Here is a 15,468-nt window from a genome sequence, read left to right on the forward strand (position 1 = left end):
TGTTTATACTTCATTGCAAGTATATAGAGAAAATCCTGGGTAGTGGTATGCAGAAGTGCCGTGGGGGTTGGGGGGAGGTGAAGGAAGATGGGTGCGAGTAGGTATTTTCATAATTCCACGACCTGCTACACCCATCAAATTACATGCAGAATAATTAGGAATATAATTAAGGTTAGGAAACAAACAGATTTTAGAATCAGTAATTCAAAATGCAATTTTGTTAGTTTTACATTGTTTAACAGAATTGATAGGTCTGAAACTGCTTGTTCAGTGGTGATTTTGTCTAAATCAAAAGTGGCGGGATGGAAAATGTTAAAAAGTTGTTTAAAATTATTTAAGTTTAGCAGAATAGCTTTGGTGGTTGGAAATATAAAATAATCTATAAACAATATTAAAATTTTGTTAATCGTAGCCATAAAAGAAAAACTACAAGATGTCATGGTGGCGGTATAGAATTTATTCAACCTACAAATATTCTATTTCAAAAATCAGCCAATAAAAAATTGAATAAAACAATTAATCTATTCTACTGGTTATCATTGATAAAAAAAGTTTTACATTGTTTACACAATTTATTAGGTCTCAAATAGCATTGTTCGGTGATGATTTTGTCTAAATATCAAAAGTGGCGAGACAGAAAATAAAAAAGGGCAACACTAGCCCTTCTTCAGTACAAGCAAGAATACTTAGACAAGATTGATATTATAAATCAGGCAATCGCTGCCTGAATGGACTGGAATAAAAGAAAGAAAAACAAAGGATGCACAGTTCATAGTTCATAATACTATTAAGGGGCCGTATCAAAATTATATTACGCCGTGTAACGCAGTTAATACAATGTTTAGAACGGATGTTCGTTTCTGCATAATCTTGTGGATTTCAGTAATTGCGTTAGCAAATTGATTATTCATAAGTAAGCAAATGACTATTCATTCGCTTCGTTGATTTTTGGGGTTAATAAAAGCATTAAATAAAATATCCGGCCTACTTTGATTACATTCTACTGTTACTATTATTTATACCATTGTTTACACGTTCAAAAACAAGCTGCACGCTCTCACTCGGACAGTGAGCAAACCCTGTCAACATCTAAATATAGTGCGATAGTTGTTGACTATATAGGCTAGCAGGAATTGTGTACTCTTTCATTTTATTAAAATCATTAAATAAAATAATTACATAGCGATTGATGTTACACAAATATCTTATGGAAAATGGGCAACAAGTTTTATTTTCTATTTGTAACTTTGTTATTGTTACTTGACAATAAACCCCAAACACTATTTTGTTTACTGTACGGTATGTAGGCCTACACGAACTGGTAACCAATGAAATACACGAAACACTATATTATTATGTTTTATTGTACCGTACGGTTTTAAAATAACCACTTTTAGTAAGGGAGGGGTACATCAAATGGAATTTCCACAACAATGTTTCGGCTCACATGATGCAACGGACCCATGTAGTAATTTCTTACCAGAGGGATGCATGTACATCAAATGGAATGTCCACAATAATCGTTCGTTTGTTATGACAAACTCGCGTGAACACACGTGGTAATTTCTGACCAGAGGGGTAAGTGTACAATCAAATGGAATTTCCACAACAATCAAAATTATTTTCCAATGCTTGCGATCGTGCAACTCATGAACACACATGGTAGTTCATAGTAGAGGTGTGCGTATACACTACACCAAATGGAATTGTTTTTCTACAAAGATCGTTGGCAATAAATACACATACACCATGATAGGTTTAAATAAAAATAGCCTACATTTAAGTAATTATAAACCCTTTTTAGGACCTTGGGAAAATGTGCAAGAAAATGGGAAAATTGTGATTTTTTATTGTAAATATTTAGATCAGACATGATTTTACCATATTTTCATTATAGTTTCAAATTTAAAAAAAAAAAGTAAAACTGTATTTTAATTTTTTTTAAAACCCAATCCTACTATTACTAAGAATAAATTGTATACAGTAAGTATGTATAGTCAGAGCCTTGCAGCACGGCGGTGTGACAGCCACACAACGGGAGATCCCCTGTTCACTGAACAAATGTTACTACCGTACTGTACTACATTATACCGTATGTTGTCGCTAAAAATTGTTTGTGGGAATGGGAATAATTGAAATTCCTCTGAATTATATCATCATATTCAAACCATTTACCACATGTACTGTTTTTTTTTATTGAAGCAAACGAGTCTGTAATCACCTCATGAATATGAATGAGGCAAAACATTATGTGTTAGGGTTACACAATTGGCTCAATTTATTAAAGGAAAATCTGTGTTTACAAATAAAAAATTAACCTGCATGGAGAGAACAACGTTTGTTTTGTAACTTTTAACCTACCTTGATGGATATCTCCAACCACTTCGCAGTTTCTCTTCCCAGTGTACCCAATTCTTATTTTTGGGATCAACACAGTATTCATACACAGTATCTTTATTTGGAAAAGTGCCTTCAATTTCACGTATGTAATTATCTAATTTCTTTCGCCCATCTTCATCAACAGATGCACAGACAGACCAGATAATGCCGAATAGGAACCAAAGTTCTACCATGCGTTCAAAATTGTTCTTATCATTAGGATCAACCTTAGATATATAAAAAGATTCTATAAAAATACTATATTTTTACATGAAAAACAAACAATAACATTAGTAGTAAAAATTAAAATCCACACAAAGAAAAAATAATTATAAAAATAACATAATAAATAATTAGAAGAAAAATAATCAAAAATAAAAAAAGAAGAATTTATGCCCCCTTTTTTTTCTGGATCACCCCTTTAGAAAATGTCTGGAAATGGTATAAACAATTAAATTCAGTTAAATTATTTGTACTATTTCACTCAAAAACTGATTTGTATACTGTTCAATAGAAATGATCTGATATGCATTTCTTGTTTGAAGACGTGTGCAAGACTTACTGCAGTTACAGTATGTAACAATGTACACACTTTTTTTTGGTAGTATAGGGTGGGACAATCACTTACCCCATTTTCCACTGTCCCAAATGCATCAAAAAGTTTACACAGGGAAGTAACACCATTGAGCTCCGATATTGGCACTAGTTCATGACAATTAACACGCTTGTAGTCAATAATTTTCATCAGATACTTATCAAATAGACGATGAAGTGTATCAACCATTTGCTACAAAAAATGACAAAATAATACAATTCAATGGTTACATGCAACATAATATCAAACTGCTACATAAATAAATACATTTCTTAGATAAAATGATTTTTTTAATTATTATTTTCTTCTGTATGATTGATGTTCGTCAATTATTGAGAGATACAGTATGTATCATCAATCTAAATAAAATATTCACAGTATAATCCTTACGGTCAGAAATTGTTTGAATAAAACTTTTACGACAATTACACAATCTAGCTAAAATTTCAGTATCTCCAGAAACCAAATGCTAATAAACTTCATGTCTTGTGTCATCATGTCAGAATAAAAATGTTTGTGTAGTGTATATATATTTATGTAAGGGCAAAATTCGGTAAATCGTGCCTTACTTCTAGAATTTTTATTCGATGGTATATAAAGTTGGTTCATACTTTCGGTACTGATTTTAACCACCTGATGTAACCCTGTTTACTAATTAAATTGAGTTAGATAATTATTCATTGACAATTAAAACGAATTTAGGTTCAACGGTTTGCCCCAAATAGGGGTATTTTCCGATCCTGGTATACACTGTCTAATGGATGTCAATTTTGAAGACTCCATTTTTATGTAGTGTCCCCCCGTGGGTTCTATTGTATTCGAGAACCATCTGTGTGGACCCCTAGATGGTACCATCTGTGTGGACCCCTAGATGGTACCATCTGTGTGGACCCCTAGATGGTACCATCTGTGTGGACCCCTAGATGGTACCATCTGTGTGGACCCCTAGATGGTACCATCTGTGTGGACCCCTAGATGGTACCATCTGTGTGGACCCCTAGATGGTACCATCTGTGTGGACCCCTAGATGGTACCATCTGTGTGGACCCCTAGATGGTACCATCTGTGTGGACCCCTAGATGGTACCATCTGTGTGGACCCCTAGATGGTACCATCTAGTGTACTAATGCACATTTGAGGGCATCTTTGGCATTTCACATGGACTGCAGTTAAAGTTCTAATGCATTTTTTTTTACTTGATTTTTGTATATTTTCCCAAAATGTATAAATTACATTTGAGAGTTATTATGGAGTTAAAGATGTATTGTCCCTCGAAACACAAAAAAATGAAGGTAAAAATATTCTAAATTTAAATTAGCCATATCAAAGTAATATTAAAGTTATTCACTTTAAGTCGAAAATTTGAGCCAAAAACAACAAGTTTACGTAATTAACAGGTACATTTGATTACAATTCGACTGGAAAATCGTCGCGAGCGAAAGTAAACAAAGATTTCAAACCACGAGTACACATTTGCATATGCTAATTAGGATTGTTTACAACTTGTCACGGTTGAGAAGATATTTTCACACAGATCGTGAGGAAGTTTTATGATTATGCATACAGAGTAGCCAAACAAGCGCGTTTCATTATGGGATATGTTTTGATCGAAAACTTTGACTGGAAGTCAAAGTTATTTTTTTAACAAAAAAAACCGTCTGTATTTCAGTTAAGTGATTTTTTTTGTCGACAAATTTTTTGTGATAGTTAATAACTATTATGATACTTTAAAATGACCCACATTTTTTCGAAATCTTTAATTTTTTATTTTTTTGGAATTAGTCAAAGGGACAATACATCTTTAAGGAAAAAAATGGATAAAGTCTTCATTATATACATATTAAATATATTTTTGGGAAATTTTGATTATCGAAGAAAGTATAACATTTTTTTAGATAAAAAAAAATCAACACAAATTTGAATCACAGTAGAGTAACAACTTGAATCTATCAAAAAAATAGATCTGGATGTCCATAAACTTCTTGAAGCTTCATGACAAGATCGAATTCATTGTATTTGATTCATCTCAACAGTTCAACATGTACCTTACTTTTCTAGACATATCAATGAACATGAGCAGAAAGATTTAAAAAATAAATTTGGTGGATGTGTATGTATGTTGTCACAAAAACCTGCAATTGTAGATTAATCCGAAGCCAATAAGACGGAAGTGCAGTAAAAACCAGTAAATATCTATACTAAATGCGTGATTGGCGTGTCACACTTGTTACAATGTAGTATAATCCAGCTGTGTATAATATGCAAAGATGCATGGCGAGTCTTATTGTATGGCTACAGGGTTTTTTGGTTAGTGTATTTTGGGCAGGTAGCACATTGTTGTTGCCAGGGTTGTGGACTGCAGTGTAGGTATTACATTGTGGGAAAATCCGTAGAATTAGTTATCTGATACAGTGATAGTTAAAGAACCCTTCCCTGCAATTTTGGACGTTTTTTGGAAAATAATACATATATATCACTTTAAAAACATTAAACCATGTCATTCCTTGTCTTAAATGTACGTTTTATGGTAAATTATGATAAAAAGTGAGAAACAATGCACTACCTAAGTAGCTCGCGGCGATCGACCTCTCGTGGACGGTCTTAGGCCTAGCCTAGCTAGGCTTAGTTTTGTAGGCCTAGCTGGTAAACATCGATAACGTACGAACATCGTACGCTAGCTATATACCTAGCCTGACGTTGTATAGTTGCTGCATTAATTGTCTTTCTATTTTTGCCAGACTCCGTTGATACAAATTGGGGAAAACCCGGTATTTTCGCTGAAAAGTTAGGAGTCTTCCATTTGTTTTGGCTTCACGATCGATCGAAAAGTGGGCGAATTACAGGTAAAAAACAAAAATATCAATCCGCGCGCAATGCATTTTGGGATTTATAGCGGGCCGAATTAGAATCGATTTATTTTCCACATTTTTAACCGTTTAAAGACGAAAAAAGTTATCACAATAGGACCATATAGTATTATTTTTACATTAAATATAGTTTGTGATCTTAAATTAGATCTAAAAAACGTAGGGAATGGGGCTTTAACAGTGGGCTTCTCTGTTAAGAGTACATCTCCACTCCTGTATGTAGTTAGCCATTGGGACGGTGAGTAAATTGTAACTCCAGACATTATTTACCTTAATCATTGTATTGTATTGTGATGGGAAGTGTTGACTTAATTGTATATGGGCACACCATTTGGAACTTTGGGTTATTTTACTTTTAAGGTTTGTTTGGTTGTTTTGAACGGGTGCTGAATGACTTTGTTGGTCATCAGCATTTACTGAGATTCTTCCAAGCTGGGGTCGCCGACGGGTACCGTCAAGCCAAGGTTGTAAGAAGAAATGTAAGTGGAGCTGTATGCATCTAGCCTAAAACTTTTTTTGTGGTGAAAGCGATTGGTAGAAAATAGATGAGTGGAGCTGTATGCGTCTAGTTATTTATCGTCCAACTGCCTGGGCTCAAGTATTCCTCACAAACTTTTGTTTATCAATATTTATTGTACCATGGCAATGTTGTAGTGTTTGCTTATGAAATTAATGGATATGCTCAGAACGAGTTGTTACTTGTAGATAATTGTTGAGAATTTATATTGCGATATGGGGCTTGAATGACATTGGCATGGCATCACAATATCGGCGTAATGTCGGAAATAATAATTTTTTAGATTTTTATATATTCGTAATCTATATTTAATAAGCTTTAAAATGAGGCGTGAGGCAGGAAATCTTCATTTTGAGAAAATCAACAATGAAGTAGCGACGCCGATTAGCTGGGGCTGGCCTAGCCCGCCGATCAACTCTCTGTCAAAACTCGCTATTTTCTTCTCAACAACGGCAAACTAGTCGAACATATATCACTGTGTGGTACATAATATTATGTTTTGTGTTATTTAAAAAAAATATATGGATAAAAATAACGATTAAATTCCTAAATATTCACAAAATGTTGAAACGTTCATTCGAGAAACTAAGTTGGAAGCCATGCTATTTCATCGTAAACAAAAGCGTCAGCCAATCAGAGAGCGTAATTTATCTCTATAGCCAATCAGTCAAGGATTCACAAATTCTTGTTATAAATTTCAGCAACCTAACACCTTAATAAAACCAATTCCCATTGGCTAAATTAAAAAAAATCCCTTAAGTTGTTAAAACTTATGGTAGCTGATATATTTTCGAACAGATAGGTACCAAACATGACGTGATTTGGGTTAGCGTTTTTTTTTACAAAAGTGCTGTAAAGAAAGTTGATTTTTGAGAGAACAAAAATACAATTTCCTAGAATAGATTTTCAATGGAAACGACTTAAATAATTGCAAAATATGATTTGATATGTTAAAGATAAGTGTTTATAGTATAGGTAGACAAGGCTCGCACTAGATATTCGTGACATATGTGCACTTAATAAATCTTATCATTATTATTATCATTATTTTACAAGTCAATACAATGTTGCTTAAATTTCACTAATACTTTACAGAAGTAAAAAAAAAGTGGTTTCTACCTTATAATTTTTTATATATAATATTATTTATTTTTTCTACCTTATTCTTGATGCGATCAAACCATGAGTTGACATATGGTTCCCAACTCATGTCAGCATAGTCAGTGTATACCATACCACAACGGCTAACAGTTGCAGGTGATGCAACGGCTAAATCCTCAACTTCAAATAGTAATGTGACCTATAAAGAACAAAAAATGTCATTAAATGAGTAAATAAGTGAATAAAGTTAAGACAGTAATCATGACATTAGTAAAGAAAAATGGATACAATTCTGAATGAAGATTGGTAGTAGAAAAATAATAAAACAATTCAACGACATTCAATAAATGAACGACTATTTCAGTGATACCAACCACCGTCAGAGTTGCAAATCTGAATGCTGAACTGATAATAGAGAAGTTATGTTCATTAGGAAAGAGACTAGCCCCACTCTAGCCCCTACTACAGTACAGAATGAAGAAAAAATACTAACCTGATCAGGCATGGCAATACGTTCACCATTTATGAGTGTCAAAACTTTGTTGTCGTCCATCACAGAATTCATGCTCTCAATCCATAAGGTATCTACAGGACTATCAAAAAGTAGCCACTTCTCATCTGGTTTTTCATCTGCACACGTTGTTCTCATAACACTTGATAGTACACCATCAGTCCATTCATTAGTATTTAGGTCAAATTCACCATACAGTTCACCAAGAGATAAAGCTTTAGGATTGATGGGATATTCCTAATATAAAGGTAAAAAAGGGTTTGATTATTAAATAGTGCTTGTATGTAGCCTGGGTACAGTACAAATTTTGTGGGAAAAAGGATAAGGAATTTTTTTTTTGGTTTTTCTGATAGAGTATACCATATAGAATGTCAAAAAAATCCTCATCCAAGGGTCTTGGGCAAAATTTGTTATGGTAATTTTAAATTTTGGCCTATAACACACATAAATGCCTATTAACACACACAAATACCTATATATAGGGGATAGGGAAAACCAATTCATGTTTTTTTTTACTTGGAGTTGTGTTATGATTAAAATTAGCTGAGGCTTACTTTAATAACTACTTCTCATAGTAGTTGATAAATCGAGTCGATAATAATGACATCATCATGCTAGAATCCAATATGGCATCCAATTTGGAGGGAAAAAATACCGATTTTGAAAAATTCCTTTTAACGTCAAAATGTACGAATACTATCTTAAAATTAAATGTATACACCAATGCGATTGTATTTTATTATCCTTCCAACATTAGAAAAATAGGTCGCAAATAATGCTGACTCAAATTCGCACTTCAAATGGAAAGGAACATTCACGGTATGGTGATGTTTTTGGTATTCATGTTACAATAGCAGATTCCGATCAGGGTGTACAGTCTCTTGATGAACAAATACATGTTTAAATCATCTTCCAAAAAATCAAGCTTATGGATTCTGTATGTAAATTTAGTTGAAATTGCAGAAATGTTTATTTATGCCGCAAAATCAGTTTTTGAATAGAAATTATAAGGAATACATTGAAACTGCTATAAAGAAAGCAAAAGATATTCCTCGATATCAGCCAAATTTGACCAGAGCGCCATTGGTCACAACCTATCACCTTTTACTTTTAAAAAGTTATGCTTATTAATTTTTTTCATTAAAATAATGCATATCATATCAATGAAAAAAGAATGCATACCTTTACAATATTGTAACTATCGTCACCTTCTTTTTTAAGTCGAGATAAGACAGACTGTAGCATTTTCCATGTGACAGTCTTCCCACTTCCTGTTTTTCCAACAATCATTACCGAATGACGTGAGTTCTTGGTCTCGTAAAGTTGAATAATTTTCAAAACAGTTGACTGGATGCACTGGTATCCATTATTTTTTAACTCTGACTCTATCACTGAGCGCATCTTTTGTTATGAAAACAAATTATTTTAATATTTTTTTTGTTCGTATGGTGAGGCTGATATATATTAAAAAGGGGAAAAGTGGAATTCCGTGAAGCACCGAAAACATGCAAACTATACTCACTGCTGAAGTGTAGGTGTAGCCATATAGTCTAGTTCCTTATGTATTTTCATGTGCAAATCATGGGGAAAGTGTAAAAATTGTGTTTTATGAATATTTGAAGCATGCTGGTTATAAAAACCCATGTCAAATTTCTAAAATTTATCTTTGACCTCTGACCTCAATTTGAATATTTTGACCAATTGAAAACAAATGGTCATATCTTTGCAATGCTTAGATTAAATGAAATAATTTTAGTGTCAAATTATTTGGAAGATGAATATTAATATTCGTTCTAATGGAAAAGTTGGATTTTTGGCATTTTTAACCTTTGACCTACATGTCATATAACTCTGTAACTAACAGTTGGACACACTTTAAATATACTCTAGTAGCTAGATCAACTTTCATATGCACTATGGTCAAAGATGAATTTTAGAAATTTGACAAAATGGGTCTTTATAACCAGCATGCTTCAAATATTTATAAAACACAAGGTTTACAATTTCCACATGATCTGCCCACAAAGGCACTTTTTTTGACAGGGAACTGGACTAATAGTCTGACAGCACTTTTTACTGCCATGCCATTAGCCATGGTGTAGCCAATTTCTATTTCGGTCTATTTTCAAAAAGTTCTTACCTCAGCCACAAACAATGAGGTTTTCCAGATAGTTTCACTTATTCATCCAAAAATATAAGTTGTTTTTGCCTACAGACAGGTTTTAATTAAAATTTGAGGGGTTGGAATGTCGGCTTGTTTCATATGTCTTTTTCACAATACAGTAGAAATCTTTGATTGATAAAAACAATGATGTGCAGCGAAGCATAACAAAAAAAATAACATACTATGTGTGGCAAGAGGACAATTTATTTATGAAAACAATATACTTATGTATGGTATAAATTTCAAAAAAGACATTTTTAGTAAAATATTATAAAAGCCGCCAGTGTGCATGTGCATATGGTAGGTAGTAGGCCTTATGCATGTCATGGTATATTTTTCTATGACTCATGAGCGACATTATCTTACTAAGTAGTAAGCCGATTTACCGCTTTCCATGTTTCATTGTTTAAACTTGAAAATTGAAATAATGTGATAACCTAATATAATTAGTGAATTAAGGCAGGAATGACACTTTTTAAAATAAGCCAGATGGCATAAGACCACTGAAGTGGTCTAAAAAAGAAAAATCACAAAAGCCTACAGTACCTTGCCATAATCAATGACAGGGGTGTCAACACCTGGAAAGAGATCTGAAACAATGCCATTAAATAATGGAAGATCCTCTACTGTCATCTTTGGTACATTCATGTCTTTCATACCAAGCAACAGAATCTATGAAGCAAAAATAAACTTACTAGATAAAAGCTAAAATATTACAAGAGGAAAGTGTGATAAAGGTAGTATTATTGTTTCTTCTGGTTCACATGTCCCAAACTGACTTGCACATCAAGTCTTCATGTGAGCAACAGTGCTAATATGCTGTATGTTCACAATAATTCTTTGTAAAAGCATGGAGGTTTCCTCCATGGTAAAAGTGTGTGGTCACTTTTTGAAATCTTCATATTAAAAAAGCTTACCATTTTTTTTTAATACTTAGGGTATGCATTCCAATTTATTGTAATGTTCACTTACCAAGCAAAAGCTGGATTATAGATTTAGCAATATATACCTATGAACTAAAGTGATGACCGAACAACATATTTAAGATTTGTCCTAGAGCAATTCTGGATAATTATATTGAAGTAGTTGTTGTGAAGATTTCTGCTAAGTTTTATGATAATCTGACCATTGGTGAGTAAGTTATTAGAAATTATGTCAGGAAAATAAAAAAGTATTTTGAGAAAACTGTATAATATTAGTATTTACATGATTTTAAATAGAAAAATTCATTTTGGGGTTTGAAATTGATAGTTGTTAAAAAAAAAATATAAACAAAATATAGAATTGTTTTTCCTCTTAATAAGATAAGTAATAAAAAAAACATTGTTACTATAAAAAAAGTATACTGTACCAAGATTACTGGGGGCTTAAAAGTCAGGGACAAAACTGAAAATGGTTACCTCTTCATCAGTCATATTTGGGAAAGCTCTCTTCTTTTTTCCTGCATATCGAAGAACAGATGTCAATGCTCTAAGACCAAAGTCATAATGATCTTGCTTAGAAAGCTGTTGGACAGCTAATGAGTAAAGAGTATGCACTTTCTTTGCAAGAACCTGTAAAAAAGTAAAACAATTACAGGTACAAATACACGTTTAACTTTAAAAATCTTAAAAATGATAACAGGGTATCTTTAAAACGCTCTCTCTAAAACTGTTCATGTTTTGTAAAAATAAAGCACATATTACTTTAAAACATTAAATCACGTCAATCTATGTCTTATGTACACTCTATGGCAATGATCATAAGAGAAACATTGTATCAAATGTATTTCTCTACCAGACGAACCAAGGATAGTTTGTAGGCTCTACTCGTAGCCTGGTAACAGCGGTAACAAACAACCATCGTGCCCTAGCTATAGATAGGCCTAGCTTTACGCTATCTCATTGGTGAATTAATTGCCTTTTTTAGAAGGATCCGTTAATCAGGAAAGATGCGGTATGCCTGCTGAAAAGTTCAAATTTTTATCTTCACGATCAATTCTATCACATCAAACGTGGGTGCATCACAGAAGCAAGACCAAAATATCGATCTGTGCATGATGCATGCGGGTACTTATAGAGGGCAGCTTAAATTATTTGTTTCAAATTTCTCATTTTTAACCGATTAAAGCAAAAAAAAATTGATTGATTGAAATTGAATTTGAAATAGACCCATATATGATTTATTTTTACAAAAATGTAGCTTGTGACCTTAAAATAGACTGAACAAATTTAGAGAAAGTGCCATGATTTGAAGATTTTTTTTCTGATGATTTAAACAATACAGCATTAAAGTCAAACACACTTGATATTTTAAAAACTAAAATAAAGTATTTACCTCCGGTACCTGTAGAAATATATAAATTCTTGATAGTACTATATCTAAATCCAATTGTGGAACATTCCACTTTAAGTAGAAGATACTTAAATGTGAAAACATTTTCACTTGATTTAGTAATGAGATAGCTGACAGCTTGTGATTTAGTAATGAGATAGCTGACAGCTTGTGATTTAGTAATGAGATAGCTGACAGCTTGTGATTTAGTAATGAGATAGCTGACAGCTTGTGATTTAGTAATGAGATAGCTGACAGCTTGTGATTTAGTAATGAGATAGCTGACAGCTTGTGATTTAGTAATGAGATAGCTGACAGCTTGACGAAACTGTCTTCACCACCAAGTAATGGTTTACAATTCATGAACTCTATCTCATTAGAAGATACTTGACTTGATATGATTTAGAAAATAAAACAAAATTATGCTATCTTTTAAATAAGTCATGAAATAGCACTATTTTAATGAAGAAATGTTTTAAAATTTTACCTAAAAATAAGTGTGACTTTAACACCCAAATATAAGGCAAATAGTAAATAAAAATATTATAGTTGAATAAAGTGTAACGTAACATAAAATTCATACTCTTGTGTTACTGAAGCCTTCACCAAACAGGATAATCTCAGCAATGTATGCAGAGTCGGGGACAACCATAGAAATTGGTCTGAACATCGATTTTAAGTTATCTGGCAGCTCAGAACGTCCAGCATAACCTACAAAAACCAAATTATTATTTGAACAAATGTGTTTTCAAAAAATCTCTTATCATCCTTAGATTATTGCATAGAGATATTATAGTGAACTATAATATCTCTATGATTATTGTTATCCTATAAATTAAAATAAACAGGTCAAAATTGGTACATGCAAACATAATATTTCAGCATAAAAAAATTGTTTGGATATCATTTAGTACATACTTGTAAAATAAAAACAAATACAATCTAAATGACTGAGCCCAGCATCACTGCAATGACGACACATTATTTGACTTGATTTACTGTATTTCTAAACAACACAGGAAGCATATACCCCTTAAATTTACCCCTCCCAGGCATGTTGATTTCACCCCATCTCATACTGTACATGGAAAAAACAAAGTACCACATAGTAATGTCAATATTAATATCATAATATAACATTTTCTCATTTAATCAATCTATGCAATAATGTTAAAATGTACAAACCCCATGACCTTTCCAATCAGAGATTAATTTGTTTGTGTAAAAAAAATGTTTGGTGGGTGATAAATCGGGTGGAGAAGTGGTAATTTATTGGGGTTTGAAATGAAGTTTCTAAATGTTTACAATTTTGTCATATACTGACATACTACTAATTACTACTAATAACTATAGTAATGTTGGTGTGTACTAATAACTATAGTAATTTTGGTGTGAGATGGGGTAAATTAACAGGCTAGGAAGGGTAACTTTAAGACAGGCTGAAATGACCTCTCCAACTTTTTTTGTTTATTAAGTGACATACTAAATGTTTGTGCCAAATTTGCTCCATTGGTGAGGTGGGGTGAAATTAACAAGATTGAGATTGTTTTCAGTAGTACAGTATAGAACACAATGGGTTCAAATCTTCTGAGTGGAACAGGATCAAATCATCAATTATGTGCTCCCAGAATATATTTGAAAAAATTAAACAAATTACTCATTTACTATAACATTCATTGTATTGTAAAAAACACTCATGTATACCTGGGTTCATAGTAATAAAAATTCCACATGACCAAACAAGGTTAATTTCTCTTCCTTCAAATACAAAGCGGCTTGAGCCTGCAGCTAGGGCTGATAGTATAGAAAGGATTTGTTGCGCTACCACAGACAGAACTTCAATATTGATACGATTAAATTCATCAAAGCAGCCCCATGCACCAGTCTGTACATAATGACATTTTTAAACGTTAAAAGAATCATTTACAATAAAGATACACTGTACTGTAAGAAAACTGTTATTGTAAAAAATAAGTTGGAATATTGCACAAAAAAAAGAAAGAAAGAAAAAGATTATGGCATTATGACCCGAACTGAAGAATATGATATGTTGTTAGTTGCTGAATTCTGTCTATTTTGTGTCATATACTATAGACAGTATAATCTGTATACATACATACAGTGTAGAATAGGTGAAATTACGGGAACCGCTATTTATTCAAATTTTTAACATGGTGACGGTATCAAAATTATCTGCAACTTTGTTGCAGATAACCAATTAATGTAGACTTATTGATGGAAAATCGTCTCTTAATTTACAAGACCTAGGGCTAAGTGAATATTTTATTACCAAGGAATCATTAATTAGTAATTACCTGTATATTATTCTTCGCAAGGTATAGGTGCTTACTAGTCAGGCTTATTTACATAAAAGGAGGCCTAGCTACCCGACCCACCAGATATTCTACTTGTTGTTGGCTATATAATATAACATTAACAAATATAGCCTTTTATATCGGTAAAATATAAGATTTGACATCCCTCGGGAATGATATTTTGCTCTCAAGAAATATATTTCCCTCAGCTGGTTTTTTGGGAAATATATATTCCTTCGAGCAAAATATCATTCCCTCGAGGATGTCAAATCTTATATTTTACCTCTAAGCAGGCAATATCTGTATAATAATTATTGATGCAGGGGTGTGTCAAATAACATAGATGGTACGTCACATTAATAAACAATAGTGTGTCAATGTCCGTCACTTTACCACAAACCATAAAAACAACATGGTCACCTAAAGGTATATGGTATGACGCACATTGGACAAATGTCGCACCTCTCCCGGGGGTCCTATAGTGGGACATACAATTGACAAGTGCATTACTCTGTTCCTTAAGGGTCAATTTTAGGACTATAGCTATTTTCAATGTATGCTTCCTATCTATGTATTAATTTCAACTTTGTCATCATACATATATGCTGATTTGTTTCTTTTAAGCCCATGGTCACAGATGTTGAAGTAGCACTTTCTGATTGCATTTCTGAGTTGAAGATCTAGATGTCAACAAACTTCTTGAATA

The 15,468-nt window shown here is 32.7% G+C and overlaps 1 protein-coding gene across 3 annotated transcripts in view; it reads right to left on the reverse strand.

Moving 5' to 3' along the window:
* The window catches only part of LOC140050011 (dynein axonemal heavy chain 2-like), a 162,784-nt gene that overhangs the window by 77,071 nt on the left and 70,245 nt on the right, over positions 1 to 15,468 (reverse strand). For all 3 annotated transcript variants that reach the window (XM_072094992.1, XM_072094994.1, XM_072094993.1), the window contains 9 exons: positions 14,152 to 14,332; positions 13,031 to 13,158; positions 11,535 to 11,687; positions 10,681 to 10,806; positions 9,153 to 9,371; positions 7,953 to 8,207; positions 7,518 to 7,658; positions 3,008 to 3,166; positions 2,362 to 2,606 (listed from right to left, as the gene is read on the reverse strand). In XM_072094992.1, coding sequence (XP_071951093.1) covers positions 2,362 to 2,606; positions 3,008 to 3,166; positions 7,518 to 7,658; positions 7,953 to 8,207; positions 9,153 to 9,371; positions 10,681 to 10,806; positions 11,535 to 11,687; positions 13,031 to 13,158; positions 14,152 to 14,332 — 1,607 coding nt within the window. The remainder of the gene's footprint in view (positions 1 to 2,361; positions 2,607 to 3,007; positions 3,167 to 7,517; positions 7,659 to 7,952; positions 8,208 to 9,152; positions 9,372 to 10,680; positions 10,807 to 11,534; positions 11,688 to 13,030; positions 13,159 to 14,151; positions 14,333 to 15,468) is intronic.

Source organism: Antedon mediterranea, chromosome 5 (genome assembly GCF_964355755.1).
Source record: "Antedon mediterranea chromosome 5, ecAntMedi1.1, whole genome shotgun sequence".
Classification (NCBI taxonomy): Eukaryota; Metazoa; Echinodermata; class Crinoidea; order Comatulida; family Antedonidae; genus Antedon; species Antedon mediterranea.